Source organism: Pimephales promelas, chromosome 3 (assembly GCF_988280905.1).
Source record: "Pimephales promelas chromosome 3, fPimPro1.hap1.1, whole genome shotgun sequence".
Lineage (NCBI taxonomy): Eukaryota > Metazoa > Chordata > Actinopteri > Cypriniformes > Leuciscidae > Pimephales > Pimephales promelas.
This window is the reverse complement of record NC_142771.1, coordinates 3,125,213-3,143,327: the sequence shown is the minus strand read 5'-3', so window position 1 is coordinate 3,143,327 and position 18,115 is coordinate 3,125,213. Positions and strand designations below refer to the sequence as shown.

At 37.6% G+C, this 18,115-nt stretch overlaps 2 protein-coding genes across 2 annotated transcripts in view; both read left to right on the top strand.

The window, feature by feature from the left end:
• Positions 1-18,115, top strand: part of LOC120486160 (uncharacterized) — a 30,294-nt gene that overhangs the window by 6,635 nt on the left and 5,544 nt on the right. The window contains exons 4-5 of the mRNA XM_089127475.1: positions 47-122; positions 1,998-2,058. Of these exons, the coding sequence (XP_088983601.1) occupies positions 47-122; positions 1,998-2,058 (137 nt within the window). The remainder of the gene's footprint in view (positions 1-46; positions 123-1,997; positions 2,059-18,115) is intronic.
• LOC120486158 (uncharacterized) lies at positions 5,488-16,341 on the top strand. The gene is made up of 3 exons (XM_039682020.2): positions 5,488-5,694; positions 11,677-12,896; positions 15,548-16,341. Exons 2-3 carry the CDS (start codon positions 11,682-11,684, stop codon positions 15,551-15,553), a joined length of 1,221 nt encoding a protein of 406 aa, XP_039537954.2. The 5' UTR covers positions 5,488-5,694; positions 11,677-11,681; the 3' UTR covers positions 15,554-16,341.

Genomic DNA, 18,115 nt, shown 5'->3' with positions numbered 1-18,115 from the left:
AGTCTGAAATCACAGTAAGTGGTTAATTTTATGTGTTGAGAAATAGTTCGATAGTTTCTTATCAGCCATAATGAGCGATAGAGATCAGTACCAACTGTTTGTGATCCAGCTTACAGTCTCCGGTAGGGATGGGAATCGAGAACTGGTTCTAAGTTTTATGAAGCTGCGACATTATATGCCCTCGACGTTAACGATTCCACTTATCGATGCTCCTGCACCAAGTCCCAGCCATAGGATATACAGACTGTGAGCTCACAACTGTCCCTTTTGTCCTTTATCGGGCACCATAGCATGGCGTCCTACGCATCTGAGTCAAAGCAATTTGAGCAAAGGAGTATTTAGTGTTTAGTTAGTATCCTATCCTAATAAAAGTCTTATTTGATCGCTGAGTAATGTAGATGAACTGCTGTGCTTGTGACAGGGTGTATGTTCATGTTAAACTGAGAGGACACACACTCTCTCTCTGCGGAGCCGGGCAAAAGTATAAACAAGGCCGTCTTCAAACTAAGCGATGTTTTGCTCTCTTTCCCTCGTACATATTAATCTAAATAAATCGGCACAATGGTAAAATTTCGGAAGACCAAAGTTTCATATGGAGTATCCTGATTCCATTAAAGTGCAAAAGAAACTACGAGCATTAAGGCCTGTTCACACCGAAGTCTAACGCCTTGTTTTTTTGTTTTTTTTGGTCCGACCAATGAGATTGGAGCTTTTGCTCACATGTCTGGAGCTTCTGAAGTTACAGTAAAACACAACTTGGGGGCGCTCAAACATAAAACGGTCTTGCCGAGCACACATACGTAGCGGCGAAGAGATACGCCAAGTAGCGTCTACACTGCCGGGAAGAAATAAGATGAGGAAGGTGCAAGGCAAGATGAATGTAGACCTGCTGGTCTCGTTGGTGTCAGAACATAAAGAACGAATGCTGACGAATAACGTGCGTCGATATTCGTCCTAGTGTGTACGACCCCTCATGGGTGTGTGATATATATCGTCTGCGATAATATCGTAATTGTTTTAACAATGTGCGATTTGACATTATCGAGTACAGCCTATCCCTTACACATACACGAAAGTTCAATACGAATACATGTATCGTTACACCCCTAATATATATATATATATATACACTCACCTAAAGGATTATTAGGAACACACACTAATTCTGTGTTTGACCCCTATCACCTTCAAGACTGCCTGAATTCTATGTGGCATTGATTCAACAAGGTGCTGAAAGCATTCTTTAGAAATGTTGGCCCATATTGATAGGATAGCATCTTGCAGTTGATGGAGATTTGTGGGATGCACATCCAGGGCACGAAGCTCCCGTTCCACCACATCCCAAAGATGCTCTATTGGGTTGAGATCTGGTGACTGGGGCGGCCATCTTAGTACAGTCAATTCATTGTCATGTTCAGTAAACCAATTTGAAATGATTCGAGCTTTGTGACATGGTGCATTATTTTGATGATAATACATGTGCGTGATAGGGTTTATGGATCAGACTTTAATGCACACTTCTTTTATTCACCTTTTGCTGTTATTTTCTGGAGTAAAACTGATTCTTTATCTTTTGTGGGATGTACAATAAACTTCATCAAACTCATTAGTATATTTATGCCCAACATTCAGACTGGGTTCTCTACAACAGGCTTGCATTAATAGAGGATAAAAACAGAAGACAAATAAGTTATAACTCCGCTACTGAGAGTTATGCTCCGCCCTATTACTAAAATTACCTATTACCGCCCTAAACTGTCATTGATGACAGATCACATGTTTGGCTTGCTTCATCTAGAGTTTCATGATCAAACTAGTGATCTATAACACAAATCATCTCCACATTAAAATAATCATAATCGTGCTCAGCAGTTGATGACCAGATTTGATGGGATTAAAATGACAATTGAACTCACCAGATCTTGACTTTTGGCTTCACTTTTGATTCCACATTTGTCTCTCATTTGAAATCTCACTTGATTTAATTTTTCTTTTAGACTTGATGGATGTGAACGAGAAAGGAAAACAGAAGCCAAACATCCGTCTCCTGCCCTCAGTGTAAATCAAGTCTGAAGACTCACATGAGAGTTCACACTGGGAAGAAGCGGCTCAGAAATCACTTCTGCTTCTCATTCTGGAGAAAGAGCATTTAACTGTGATCAGTGCGGTAAACCCTTTCATTGGGCATCAGAAACACCTGAAGATTCACACAAAGGTGAAGATTCATTCATTATATTACAGGTAAAAGACACGACGGTGTGTGTTTCAGTGCAGGAAGTCCTTTTCTACAGAAGATGAACTGAAACACACACTCGAAAAGAGGCCATACCACTTTTAAGAGAGACATGAATCTTATATTCATTATTTACTCATTCTTCGTTGTTTGATTTTCATTAGAACATCTTATTTTCTATTCTACTTCTACTCTTCCATGCAAATCATTAACACTCATTAGTTAACATTAGTTAATATATTAACTCACAATGAGCTATGCATTTGTTACTTTATAAGTCATTGTTCATTTTGGTTCACAGCATTAACTATTGTTAACAAATACAACTTTAGATTTTAATAATGTATTAATTGATATTAACTTAGATTAATAAATGCTTTAGAAGTATTGCTCATTCTTAGTTCATGTTAAAGGACAACTCCGGCGCAAAATGAACCTTTAGTCTAATTACACATTGTTACCTAGTCAACCGTTATCTGAGATTTGTTTTCATGATTGCCGAATGTAAATAGTTTTATCTCTAAAAACAGTTTAGCCTATAACACTAGTATAACGCTAGTATATAGGGCATAGAGTAATGACAAATAAAAATCGCTTGTTATTACCACTAACAAGGCTCAAAATAGCCCCACAGTAACACGACAGCATAACAAGGGTCCCTACATGCAAACCGAAGCATTGAGAACTTTGTCAGTGTCCAAACAGTTTAATAAGAAGATATTTTATACACACAGTCAACTTCGCGAATACAGGAAGAAGCCATCTTGGAAAAATAGTCTCTACCAGTCGATCTACGAACGCCGATCCAAGTGCGCTGGTGAGATGTGAATAAGGTGATAAAGTGAGCGCGAACAGTAGGCTACGTGTACATATTGAAGAGAAGAAAACGGTTTGTGTTTGTGTTTCTTGTGGAAACAACGGACCATATGAGATTCTGCACAGTTCAGCGCACATGGATCGGCGTTCGTAGATCGACTGGTAGAGACTATTTTTCCAAGATGGCTTCTTCCTGTATTCGCGAAGTTGACTGTGTGTATAAAATATCTTCTTATTAAACTGTATGGACACTAACAGCGTTCTCAATGCTTCGGTTTGAATGTAGGGACCCTTGTTATGCTGTCGTGTTGGTGTGGGGATATTTTGAGCCTTGTTAGTGGTAATAACAAGCAATTTTTATTTGTTATTACTCTATGCCCTATATACTAGCATTATACTAGCACTATAGGCTAAACTGTTTTTAGAGATAAAACTATTTACATTCAGCAATCATGAAAACAAATCTCAGATAACGGTTGACTAGGTAGCAATGTGTAATTAGACCAAAGGTTCATTTTGCGCCGGAGTTGTCCTTTAACTAATGAACCTTATTGTGTTACCTCGAATCTGGACACTTCTTTTCTCTTGAGATGCTTTGGCTCTTATAAGTCAGTAAAGAGAGAGATCTGTCTCATTCACTTTTAGTTGATGTTTGTATTTGCTTCATGTAGAGATTGATTAAACTCATTACTCCATATCAACACCTTGTTTTTTTTGTCCATCTTTATTTTCTGTTTGAATCAGGAATAATTTAGTTCTGAAAGCCAGGAAGCTTTCCAATGCCGTATACATTATATTCTACCCACACATGACTGATCTTGACTGAGATTGCTGTCTGTCTACATTATTAACAGTTTCACACTTGATATCCAGTATCAAATAGGGATGGACGGATACCATATTTTTCAGAATCGACCAATAACAGTTGCATCAAATTATAGCTACCATGTTCAGGACTCTTCATGCATTTTAAATGAAGTTATTATAATTTTGTATATACAATTAATTAATTACCATTTTAGAATATTTTTCGAGTTTGGATTTTCCATGAAAGATAGCTTTTATAAGCAACTGAAAAAAGCACAAATGTCAGGACATGTCAAAACATCTCAAGGACCCCAAAAACACCTTAGATCCCAGAGGATTAATTTATTTGAACAGATGTAGACCTAACTTGGGATTTTAATGGCAGTTCAATGAATGGAAAACATTGAATATAGAGATTTGCTCAGACTCCTATTCAGCTTTAATGAGTATAAAAACAAAGTCAGCGTCCAGGCAGGATTTAAAAAGAAAGAAAATAGAGAGAGTATCTAAGGGAAACAGGATTGGCTAACAGAATGTAGTTTAATAGATTTTTTTTATTTTTTTTAAATCTGCTTCACTCGCTTTACACTCCTGTCCAGTTGGTGGCGGTAAATGGGCATTTTAGCTGGTTTGCCAACCGCCATAAAACTTCGACAGAAGAAGATTTGTCCTGTGCAAAAATATGAAAGACAGTACTTAGATCAGAAGTATTTATCATGGGTGAAAATATTTACTAATGAGTCTAAGGATCCTATATCTGGAAGAACAGCAGCTGCTGTATATTCCTTAGTTTCAAATAAGTATCAAGAAAAGAATAACTGACCATATCTCCGTATTTGTAGTAGCATTAGTTGCCATAATGGTTGCACTCCATTGGGTAGAGGACGTAGCTATGTTCTGATTCGTTTGCAGCAATCACAAGTCTCGTAAGTTGAAATAAAGTATTAAGGCAAGACATTATATATGAGAGACTTGCTAGTTTGCTAAGAATAAGTAGTGAAAGCTTAATAGTGTTTGTATGGGTTCCTGCTCATGTGGGGCTGGAGGCAAATGAAGTGGTAGATAGAATAGCAAAACAAGCAGTAAAACATAATGAAATTAATGTGCAAGTGACATTGAGCAAAAATGAAGTAAAAGTAAAATAAAAGAATTCATAAAAAAGAAATGGCAAGAACAATGGGATAGTGAGGGGAAGGGTAGAAACTTGTATAGTATTCAGAAGCAAGTAGGAAATGGAAGAAGTGTTTTTAGGAATAGGAAAGGGGATACAATTTTGTCTCGTGTTAGAATAGGGCACACACGATTAAATCATTCCTTGTTAAAGATAGGAAAACATGATACGGAAAAATGTAGTACTGTGGTCAGGCAGAAACAATTGAACATGTTTTAATTAAATGTGAAAAATATGGAAAAGAAAGGTTAGAACTTAAGAGGATAAGGAAATTGGGTGTGGGAGTATTAAGTATGGAAAGTTTATTGGGAAAGCAAGTAGAACAAGTAAAAATATATAGTGCGATAATGAAGTAGGCCTATCTCAAAGAAATAGGAATAGACAGGAGAATTTGAAGTATAGAAGATGTTTTTGTTTGTTTGTTTGTTTGTTTGTTTGTTTGTTTGTTTGTTTGTTGATATTGTTTTCATTTTTAAGTGCTTCACACTCCAGTCCAGTTGGTGGCGGTAATGCACCGAAAGTTGGTTTGCCAACCGCCATAAAACACCAAACGAAGAAGAAGATTTGTCCCGTGCGCGCGGAATGTGCGCTGTGCTTCGGATGCCGATGACGTCACCGTTCGCGCCGTCTCTTCCCTCATTGAGTTTTCAGCGTCGAGTCTTCTGAGGTGAGGAGAGCAGTTCACGGTATTTCTTTCATATTTACACACCCATCACACACACTTTATACAGTTTGATTAAGCGACAGACTCATTTCTGTATTGTTTTCATCGATCACAGCGATACTTGTGGGTCTTTTCTCCTGAAATACACATTTAGTGCAGCAGCAGCGAGCCTGAGGAGAATATGTGGAGTTCATTCAGACCTGAGCGAGTGTGTGTTCGTTTGAGTAATTGTCTCGATGTTTGGAGTGAGAACTCTAACTGAATGTCAAGACAAAGTTTGAGATCTGTGAGGGGAATTGATTTGGAAGTGTTGCTGTTGCCATTTTCATGCGTTTACCTTTATTTCTTTGACTAGCTACATATATCTTTGGCAGATTACACATGGGTAGTTGACGTGATGTGGCTTTTTCACCATCACAGAAGATAAAATAAAAATTATTTGTGTGATTGTCTCGATGTTTGGAGTGAGAACTGTTACTGTCAAGTTAAAGTTTGAGATCTGTGAGGGGAAACGATCTTATGTGTCGCTGCTGCCGTTTATTCTCACAACTTTAGCGAACGTGTTGGAACAGATCGTGATTTAAAAACTTTCCCAGATAGCACAAGGGTATTTGATGTCCTATTTACATCTGGAAGACATATTTTTAAGCGTGTTTGCTCATCTGCAAGACGTCTATAGAACGTTTCCTGTCAGATGTCAAATAGACGTTTATAAGATGTCAGTTTAACATGCATTCTAAATCATTACATCTTAGAGACAACTTCTAAACGTCTATTTGACAAATGCAGGAAATTTCCTATAGACGTCTTGCAGATGAGCAAACACTCTTTAAAATACGTCTTCCAGATATAAATAGGAGATCAAACAGCCTTGTGCTATCTGGGTTGTAAATAATACATTGAGCCAATAAGCCACGCAAGACATTTTAAACATAAATAATATACTAGCCTAGATAACCATTCATACAGTTTGATATCTACACAATATTATTTTGTGGTAGCTGAGTTACTCTTTATTTTAATTAAGGTGTTGTGATAATTTCTGCAAAACTGCAACACGTTATCTATTGCAATGATGTAGTTATTACAATTTTTAACTGATACTTATGTAATATTGTGAGAAAAAATAACAGTACTGTCTTCTAATACAGCTGTTTTTCAGTAATAATTCAATAGTGTCAGAGTCATTATTTGTCATATTGACTCAGATAATGTGTTTCAAACAGCAAACACTCAGAATAAAGTGAGGTGATCTGCTGATGATCCTGAATGGCTTGTTGAATGAGTGTTGATAGTCTGAGGATCATCAATATTAACAGATCTTCTAAAAACACTCTTTATTTCATGACACTTTATTTATTATGCTGATGTCTTCAGATCTCCTGTGAATTGACACTTAAAGCTCATTTCATTGGTGTCAGCAGACTGAGGAGATTTGTTGGTGACAAATCTGTAGATTTAGGCTACTTATGTTTTTGCTTATATATAAGCAAGGGTTAGATATAGTTGTTTTTCTTACCATTGTCTAGACTATACATTTATTATTACACTAAGTCAAGTCAAATATATTTATAAAGCGCTTTTCACAATACAGATTGTATCAAAGCTGCTTCACAGTATCAATCAAAACAACTTAAAAGTGTTTGTTTATTACTGGAAAAAAGACATCCAAGTTTTTTTTATATTTACTATTTATATTCTGTTGTCCATGAGCATAAAAACAAACTCAGTAACTAATATAGGCTATCTTTTTGATTTTGCTAGATCAGCTCCTCACACACTGTAATTCATCTTCAGTGAAGCTCCTCCCACTGTAACATCAAAATACACTGGTACGATTTGTCACTTTAACCTACGCAAAAACCTGGTGACGCCTCTGGGCATTTTCTCAAGGGAATCAAATCTCTTAACTAATGCTGTAAACTATGGGAGTCTAGTTGTAGCCTACTAGGCTTCATTAGCCTAATATGAAGGTAATAATTAACTGTTTTGTAGCTATACAAAGACTTAAATTACATAAGAAGTATGTAATTATAATAATTATTATTATAATCGTATTATTATAATAAGAAGATTAAACGAAATATAAACATTTAAATGGTGGCTGTCATAAAAACTTGCCAGATTTATTCAAATATGCATTAAATATTGAAGAACATTAAGATTATAACGTAATATGGTGTATGGTTTTATGTAATATGGTGTATGGTTTTCCATATGTAATATGGTGTATGGTTTTCTGAGGTAAATATGACGATACATGACATTGATTACAAGCTGTTTAACTGACGTCTTTCCACGGTTGAAACGCTGATTGAGCGAATCAATGTGACATGATACGGATTTCGATAATTTTATTTTATTTTATTTTAAATTTATTTTGCGCTGTAACTGCTATTATTAACCCGGAAGAGAGATCAGCGCTGCTGCTTCTCTTGAGCTGCGCCAGAGCGATCTCACGCCACAGCGCCAAAACGTTATTCATGTTTTTGAATTTCTAAAGAAAATGGACGTAGTTTGAAATTTGTCTTAAGTTTTTAGAATAAGTGATTCGTTTTGCTATTATCGGTCCTGTGAAAGGACTCCTGTCTATTCATTGTCAACTGTTTATTCAGCAAATGCATGTTCTGTTTAAAATGTAGGCCTACAATGTTCAAATGCAAAGATAGCATGTCGCAAATTAAAGCCCTTTTTTGTGGGATTTAGTATCATATTTGGATATTGCCATGGAATAATAAATTAAGTTGCTTTATCTTAAAATAATTCACATATTATTCAAATATTTAATTCAAATAATTCAAATATTTCAGGCATTTGTTGGCAATCTCCAGAAACCTGTCGGCGAGCGAAATTCAGGCCTTAAATCGTTCAGCGTGACCTCGTCATACAGCAAAGTTTGTGAAATGTCCATATGGATTGTCAACATTAGGTCAAACTAATTATTATACCATTTGCAGCCTTGTTACAGCTCATATACATACTGGTATATCCTTTGCCCTAAACAGCGCATCCCGTTTTGAATCATCCCGTATTTCCGAGTTGTTTTAAACGCATTATCCCATGCAAATCTTTCCACCCGCATTCTGTGAACTCTCGTCCTATTCTGCCCTTGATTGGGTAATACTCGCTGCCATTGTTGGTTTGATTGGTTTGTTTAATACCATCAGGTTCAAGGCCAATCAGGGGTGTGTTTCCCGTACGACTCAGTTCGCTGCTTCACTACCATAGTACGATGCATCGTTGGAGAAATCAACTAGCTAGTCACGACTGTTTCCCGAAACCCATTGTCGCAAAGTATCATTCAACCACGTTGGTTTATGACATCTCGCACGTGGTGGAGTAATAACTACTTTTAATGAAACTGTTTGAGATCCAATTAACGCTAGATTTTTTAATATAAATTACAAACATGTAATCTGAGGACTATTTCTAATTGTTCTCAGTTATTTTGCTTCATTACCAGGCTCAATATTTGTCTCGTTCTTACATAGTAGAGCACGTTCACACATGCGCACTCTTCAAACACGTTACTTTAAATCTTTTGACAAACTAAAAGACGTAAATTACATTTGTATGTATTCTAAATAAAAGCCACCGGTTGTACTGAATGTCAGCTTGCTTATTTTGCTCAAGATAAGGATTTATTACCTCCAAATATAGGAACGATGCCTCTAACCACAGGTCGAGAGCTGTCGTTCAAACCACACAACTTTGCGATGCTATTTGCGAATGTTCGTTGGAACGATGGTTTCGGGAAACACCGACTCGTTGAACTTAAATGAACTCACTTTGCCTAAAATGTTATTTTTAAAAATTAGTTAAAACCACAGATATGACAAAAGTATTTTCATAATTTTTTTTAGCTAGCTCTGTAGCTAGCGAGTCGCCATATTGCAGTGACGTCACAGCCTACGTAGCAGGGTTGGTTGGTTCCGTTGGTAAATGTGCAGAGAGTTAAGTGTTCCTGGACCGGACTGAATATGCACTTGACTTGAAATGGGGGAAGACAAATAATAAATTGTGTTTCACTATAGATTGGATATTTATATCCGCTGCAAAAGTTATAGTTACGGCCCGTTCAAATGAACGCTAAACGAGTCATTTGCTCGGCCGTATAAGTGATTCTTTTAAGATTCCCTTGAAATCAATGAATAATTCCTTTTGAGCTAAATTGTGGCCCCCTTAAATACATATTATCGTATATTATTAATGTTGATACGCTACAATGTTAATAGTGCCAAACGACAATATTATGTTTTCTATGACTTCCTCTCAAAAAACTCAAGGGGCTTGTTCACTAAATTTGTGTGCTTAGTTTCAATGTGACGCTGAAGTTTGCATGATCTCATGCAGGAACTCCTTGCAGACAGGTGCCGTCTCAGACCCGACCAGGTGAATCCTAACTTTAAATTCTCAGGATCATATTTTCGTATTTTTTTTTCGCTGGGTCCTGTGTCCGCCCTTAATGCTGACTTCTGTTGACTTGGGACAAGGAAGCTGCATTTTTTTTTAATCTAATCAGTAGCGGAGTGGCAATCGGGAGAGTCGGGAGTTTTCCCCGTGGGCCGGTAGTGTTACGAGGGCCGGCCCGGTCTGATAAAATGTATTTATTGGAAGTTCGCCATGGCCCAGGCTAAGGGAAGAAAACATTTTTTTTATTTTTATTTTTTTTTACATTTTCTATAACGGAGCATATATTTGCACTAAGTGCTCGTCTTTACAGCAAAACGACACCCGTCTCGAAACAGCTTCAGTGGCGTAGGTCGTAGGGCGTGAAGTACTTGAAAGCAGCTTTTTGATGCGCTGAACGCGAGTTCGAATCCGCCTTTTGCCGAACTCTCTCTTCTCCCTTTTCCCAACACAGATATGTAAAGATGTAAAATGTAAAACCTAACATTAAGGTCTCTAGCGTTATATTTTGCCAACAAACTAAAATTGAAACCATGAATATATGGCGTTGCGCCATTATAATAACTGACATTAGAATAGCATCCAGTTTGTGCTGCGTGATTACTTTGCTCATGCGATCATCTGGTGTTTTCTCCTAAATAAAAGCTCAAGGGTTTATTTCTTGCAAGTGAAGAAATTAGGACAAAAGTATTTTAATTTTCCTATATTATAGTGTAATGTAGGTTAAAATATACTTTTGAAATACTCATTTTCATTTACATAGTACATTTATAGGCTATAAATGAATTTTACAGTACGTCATAGGAATAATTATAAATCATTATTACATAATTATAATAATTGTTTGGCATCCTAAAACACCTTTGATAATGTAATGCAGACTGAGACTCTCATAATTAAAAAGATGTTTGAGCCCTCTTTATTGTCCTGGTACAAATTAATGTTTTTCCTTTGTTCAACGAGCAGTTCATGGGTTGAAGCTCTTAAATGTGATCTCTCAGAGAGCACGAGATCGATGCATTATAACCTTAAAATGTCCAAAATTTTCTTGCGGGGGGAGCATGCCCCCGAACCCCCCTAGAGGCACAGAGTTCTCCCAACATAGTTTTACAAATTACTATGGGAAAGAACGACCATTTATGAACTTTACTCCAGCATACTAGTACAACAAAGTTCCTTTTAAATCAGTAAAACTGTAAATGCTATCGGCTATTAAAATCGTGCCGGCGACGAGGGCCGGTGGTCTACAAAATTTCCCCGTAGATTTTTTGGTCCCACTCCGCCCCTGAATCTAATAAACGCACAATTACCGATATCAATAGAGCTGTATCCTAGTTTATTTTTATTTTTTCTTGCCGTGTCGCACCTCACCTATCGAAAACCGCTGCAATGGATTATATTTTAATCGTAATAATCTGCTGTAAATAATGCCTATTTTCTACGATCTGTATATGTTTCATGAAGGTATGAGCTATAAATAGCATGTGAAATCAACCTTTACGTCCTTTCACTTTATATTTCTCTCTTTAAATTATTTTTATATGCTGAAAATTAAAACATTTTCTTTCATTTCAGACCTGATGAAAGTGAAGGAAGAGAGAGAAGAACTGAGTGAAATGGAGGAGAAACATGTCCAACCTGCAGAAAAACCTTTGAGTCGCTCAAAGACTAAAAATAAAGTTTTAAAGAGAAGAAGAGCCAAGAAATCTTTCACCTGCACTCAGTGTGGAAAGAGTTTCTTAAACACACGTAATCTTGAGCGTCACATTATATTTCATACTGGACAGAAGCCGTTCACATGTGATCAGTGCGGGAAAAGTTACACAAGGAAAGGTAGTCTAGAGATTCACATGAGGATCCACACTGGAGAGAGGCCATTCTCATGTGATCAGTGCGGGAAAAGTTTCCCAAGGAAAGATAATCTAGAGATTCACATGAGGATCCACACTGGAGAGAGGCCATTCACATGTGATCAGTGTGGGAAGAGTTTCAAAAACAAAGGTAGTCTTCAGCAGCACGTGAGAGTTCATACTGGAGAGAAGCCTCACACATGTGATCAGTGCGGGAAGAGTTTCACAGCACAACCTCATCTTAGCCGACACATGATGATCCACACTGGAGAGAAACCTCACACATGCTATCAGTGTGGGAAGAGTTTCGCGCAATCAGGACACCTTGATGTTCACATGAGGATCCACACTGGAGAGAAATCATTCGCATGTGATCAGTGTGGAAAAGCATTTCGTAGGGCATCAAACCTGAAGGCACACCTGATGGTTCATACGGAGGAGAAGCCGCATTCATGTTCTGAATGTGGAAAGAGATTTTCACTGCGGCATAGTTTACTACTACATCAAAGAACTCACACTGGTGTAAGAGTTTATATGTGCTTTGAGTGTGAGAAGACTTTTACTACAGCACACAATTTAATAATGCACCAGAGAATTCACACTGGAGAAAAACCTTACAAGTGTTCACACTGTGACAAGAGATTCAATCAGTCATCAGCTCTGAAAACACACGTGAGGATCCACACTGGAGAAAAACCTTACAAGTGTTCACACTGTGACAAGAGATTCTGTGAGTCATCATCTCTGAAATCACATGAGAGGATCCACACTGGAGAAAAACCTTACAAGTGTTCACACTGTGACAAGAGATTCAATCGGCCATCAAATCTAAAAGTACATGAGAAGACCCACAGCGGAGAGAAGCTGCACACTTGTGATCAGTGTGGAATGAGTTTTGCTTTAAAAAGTCCCCTGAAGCTGCACATGAAGATGATCCATGCTAAGGTTTGTTCAGTTATCATCTTTATTCACTCATATGAAAAACAATCACAGTCTGAAATCACAGTAAGTGGTTAATTTTATGTGTTGAGAAACAGACTCTATAGTTTCTTATCAGCCATAATGAGCGATAGAGATCAGTACCAACTGTTTGTGATCCAGCTTACAGTCTCCAGTAGGGATGGGAATTGAAAACTGGTTCCACTCGAGAACCGTCATAAGTTTTATGAACCTTCGATATTATATGCCCTCGACGTTAACGATTCCTCTTATCGATGCTCCTGCACCAAGTCCCAGCCATAGGATATACAGACTGTGAGCTCACAACTGTCCCTTTTGTCCTTTATCGGGCACCATAGCATGGCGTCCTACGCATCTGTTTCATGACATCAAAGCGATTTGAGCAAAGGAGTATTTAGTATCTTATTAACCAATAAAAATTATGCTGTTTGCAATAAGAGTGGTGACCGCCAAAGCATTTTTTTTCACGCCAAAGTCTTATTCGATCGCTGAGTAATGTAGATGAACTGCTGTGCTTGTGACAGGGTGTATGTTCATGTTAAACTGAGAGAACACACACTCTCTCTCTGCGGAGCCAGGCAAAAGTATAAACAAGGCCGTCTTCAAACTGTTTTGCTTTTTCCCTCGTACATACTAATCAAAATAAATTGGGAAAAGGTCGGAAGACCAAAGTTTCATGTGGAGCATTTTGATTCCATTAAAGTGCAAAAGAAACTACAAGCATTAAGGCCTGTTCACACCGACGTTTAACGCCTCATGACTAAACAAAGGGCACCAATGTGAGTGTGCACACCAACACGCGTAAAAGCGTCATTAAAAAAAAAAAACGCCTCTGGTTCGTTTTTTTGGTTTGACGCGCCGCATCAAAAACTATCCGACCAATGAGATTGGAGCTTTTGCTCACGTGTCTGGAGCTTCTGAAGTTACAGTAAAACACAATTGGGGGCGCCGCTCAAACATAAAACTGTCTTCCTGAGCACACATACGTAGCGGCGAAGAAATACGCCAAGTAGCGTCTACACTGCCGGGAAGAAATAAGACGAGGAAGGTGCAAGGCAAGATGAATGTAGACCTGCTGGTCACGTTGGTGTTGGAAAATAAAGAACGAATGCTGACGAATAACGTGCGTCGATATTCGTCCTAGTGTGTACGACCCCTCATGGGTGTGTGATATATATCGTCTGCGATAATATCGTAATTGTTGTTTTAACAATGTGCGATTTGACATTATCGAGTACAGCCTATCCCTTACACATACATGAAAGTTCAATACGAATACATGTATCGTTACACCCCTAATATATATATATATATATATATATATATACACTCACCTAAAGGATTATTAGGAACACACACTAATTCTGTGTTTGACCCCTATCACTTTCAAGACTGCCTGAATTCTACGTGGCATTGATTCAACAAGGTGCTGAAAGCATTTTTTAGAAATGTCGGCCCATATTGATAGGATAGCATCTTGCAGTTGATGGAGATTTGTGGGATGCACATCCAGGGCACGAAGCTCCCGTTCCACCACATCCCAAAGATGCTCTATTGGGTTGAGATCTGGTGACTGTGGCGGCCATTTTAGTACAGTCAACTCATTGACATGTTCAAGAAACCAATTTGAAATGAGTCGGGCTTGGTGACATGGTGCATTTTCCTGCTGGGTACATGGTGGCCATAAAGGGATGGACATGGTCAGAAACAATGCTCAGGTAGGCCGTGGCCTTTAATCGATGCCCAATTGGCACTAAGGGGCCTAAAGTGTGCCAAGAAAACATCCCCCACACCATTACACCACCACCAGCAGCCTGCACAGTGGGAACAAGGCATGATGGATCCATGTTCTCATTCTGTTTACGCCAAATTCTGACTCTACCATCTGAATCGAGACTCATCAGACCAGGCAACATTTTTCCAGTCTTCAACTGTCCAATTTTGGTGAGCTCTTGCGAATTGTCGCCTCTTTTTCCTATTTGTAGTGGAGATGAGTGGTACCCGGTGGGTCTTCTGCTGTTGTAGCCCATCCACCTCAAGGTTGTGTGTGTTGTGTCTTCTTCACAAATGCTTTGCTGAATACCTCGGTTGTAACGAATGGTTATTTCAGTCAAAGTTTCTCTTCTATCAGCTTGAATCAGTCGGCCCATTCTCCTCTGACCTCTAGCATCAACAAGGCATTTTCGCCCACAGGACTGCCGCATACTGGATGTTTTTCCCTTTTCACAGCATTCTTTGTAAACCCTAGAAATGGATGTGTGTGAAAATCCCAGTAACTGAGCAGATTGTGAAATACTCAGACACCAACAACTATGCCACGCTCAAAATTGCTTAAATCACCTTTCTTTCCCATTCTGACATTCAGTTTGGAGTTCAGGAGATTGTCTTGACCAGGACCACACCCCTAAATGCATTGAGGCAACTGCCATGTGATTGGTTGATTAGATAATTGCAATAATGAGAAATTGAACAGGTGTTCCTATTAATCATTTAAGTAAGTGTATGTTCAATGTAAATTGTGTTCATCGTACTTAATAATGACAATTATGATTTTCGTCATATTCGTGCAGGCCTTACATATATTTGTTTACTTTGTCTCTCATTTGAAATCTCACTTGATTTAATTTGTCTTTTAGACCTGATGGACGTGAACAAGAAAGGAAAACAGAAGCCAAACATCCGTCTCCTGCCCTCAGTGTAAAAAATGCTTTGCGTGTTCATCAAGTCTGAAGACTCACATGAGAGTTCACACTGGGAAGAAGCGGCTCAGGCTTTCTCTCTGAAATCACGTCTTCTTCTCATTCTGGAGAAAGACCATTTAACTGTGATCAAGATTCATTAGTAACATTACAGCAGAATAGACATTGGGGTGTGTGTTTCAGTGCAGGAAGTCCTTTTCTACAGAAGATGAACTGAAACACACACTGGAAAAGAGGCCATAACACTTTTAAGAGAGACGTGACTCTTATATTCATTTTTGACTCATTCTTCTTTGTTTGTTTTTCATTAGAACATCTTATTTCCTATTCTACTTCTACTCTTCCATGCAAATCATTAACACTCATTAGTTAACATTAGTTAATATATTAACTAACAATGAGCTATGCATTTGTTACTTTATAAGTCATTGTTCATTTTGGTTCACAGCATTAACTATTGTTAACAAATACAACTTTAGATTTTAATAATGTACTATTAATTGATATTAACTGAGATTAATAAATGCTTTAGAAGTATTGTTCATTCTTAATTCATGTTAACTAATGAACCTTATTGTGTTACCTCGAAACTGGACACTTCTCTTCTTCTCTTGAGATGCTTTGGCTCTTATAAGTCGGTAAAGAGAGAGATCTGTCTCATTCACTTTTACTTAATGTTTGTATTTGCTTCATGTAATAATTGATTAAACACATTACTCCATATCAACACCTTGTTGTTTTTGTCCATCTTTATTTTCTGTTTGAATCAGGAATTATTTAGTTATGAAAGCCATGAAGCTTTCCAAGTTGTTAATTTCTCCATAGAGCTTTTAAATGGTGTATACATTATATTTTACCCACACATGACTGACCTTGAATGAGATTGCTGTCTGTCTACATTATTAACAGTTTCACCCTTGATATCCAGTATCAAATAGGGATGGACAGATACCATATTTTTCAGAATCGACCGATACCAGTTGCATCAAATTATAGCTACCATGTTCAGGACTCTTCATGCATTTTAAATGAAGTTATGTTTTATAATTTTGTATACAATTAATTTATTACCATTTTAGAATATGGTATATGGAATTTTTTATGAAAGAAATAGCTTTTATAAGCAACTGAAAAAGCACTAATGTCAGGACATGTCAAAACATCACAAGGACCCCAAAAACACCTTAGATCCCACAGGGTTAATTTATTTGAACAGATGTAGACCAAACTTGGGATTTTAATGGCACTTCACTGAATGGAAAACGTTGAATATAGCGAGATTTGCTCAGACTCCTATTCAGCTTTAGTGAGTAAATAGAAAGTCAGCGTCCAGGCAGGATATAAAAAGGAAAAAAAAATGGAGAGATTATATAAGGGAAACAGCATTGGCTAACAGAATGTAGTTTAATAGATTTTTTTTTAATCAGCTTCACTCGGTTAACGCTTAACACTCCTGTCCAGTTGGTAGCGGTAAATGGGCATTTTAGCTGGATTGCCAACTGCCATAAAACTTCGAAAGAAGAAGATTTGTCCCGTTCGCGCGCAATGTGCGCCCGTGCTTCGGATGCCGATGACGTCACCGTTCGCGCCGTCTCTTCCCTCATTGAATTTTCAGCGTCGAGTCTTCTGAGGTGAGGAGAGCAGTTCACGGTATTTCTCATATTTACATACCCATCACACACTTTATACTATTGATTAAGCGACAGACTCATTTTTTGTTTTCATCGATCACAGCGATACTTGAGTGTCTTTTCTGGCGTCTTCCTCCTGAAATAAACATTTAGTGCAGCAGCAGCGAGTCTGAGGAGAATATGTGGAGTTCATTCAGACATGAGCGAGTGTGTGTTCGTTTGAGTGATTGTCTCGATGTTTGGAGTGAGAACTGTAACTGTGTCAAGGCAAAGTTTGAGATCTGTGAGGGACATTGATTTGGAAGTATTGCTGTTGCCATTTTCATGTTTACTTCTTTGTCTACATTTATCTTTGGCAGATTACATATAGTTGATGTGATGTGGCTTTTTCACCATCACAGAAGATAAAATAAAAATTATTTAACATTTTCATCATTAGAAAACTGTAAATGGTTAAGCAAAACCCTTGCTATGCTATGTTGGTGTTGTCAGCATGTCCTGAAAAATATTGAAAAACCAAATAAAAAAAATTACATTTAGAGATAACTTAAATAAAATCTTAGAATTTCTCATCTTGACAAACCTTGTTTATCACTGACCCAAATATTAATGAAGACTGACAGGAAACAGCGTAATTTTTTAAGAGTTTTATTATCATTGTCCATTTCTGTACATACAAATCTGTAACATGTTAATGATTGAATTAATTGCAATTAATAGATATTATAAAGTCAAACTATAGTTATTTGCCTGTAGAGGTTAGTAAATATATATTTTAATAAAACCTTTTCTTCTGTTATTGATGATTTATCCATTTTATATTGTGAAAAATAACAGTATTGCCTTTCACTAGAGCAGTTTTACAGGCTTTTCA

What these genes read in the sequence shown, in the direction of transcription:
- LOC120486158 (XM_039682020.2), top strand. Translation starts at nt 11,682, where the DNA reads ATGAAAGTGAAGGAAGAGAGAGAAGAACTGAGTGAAATGGAGGAGAAA.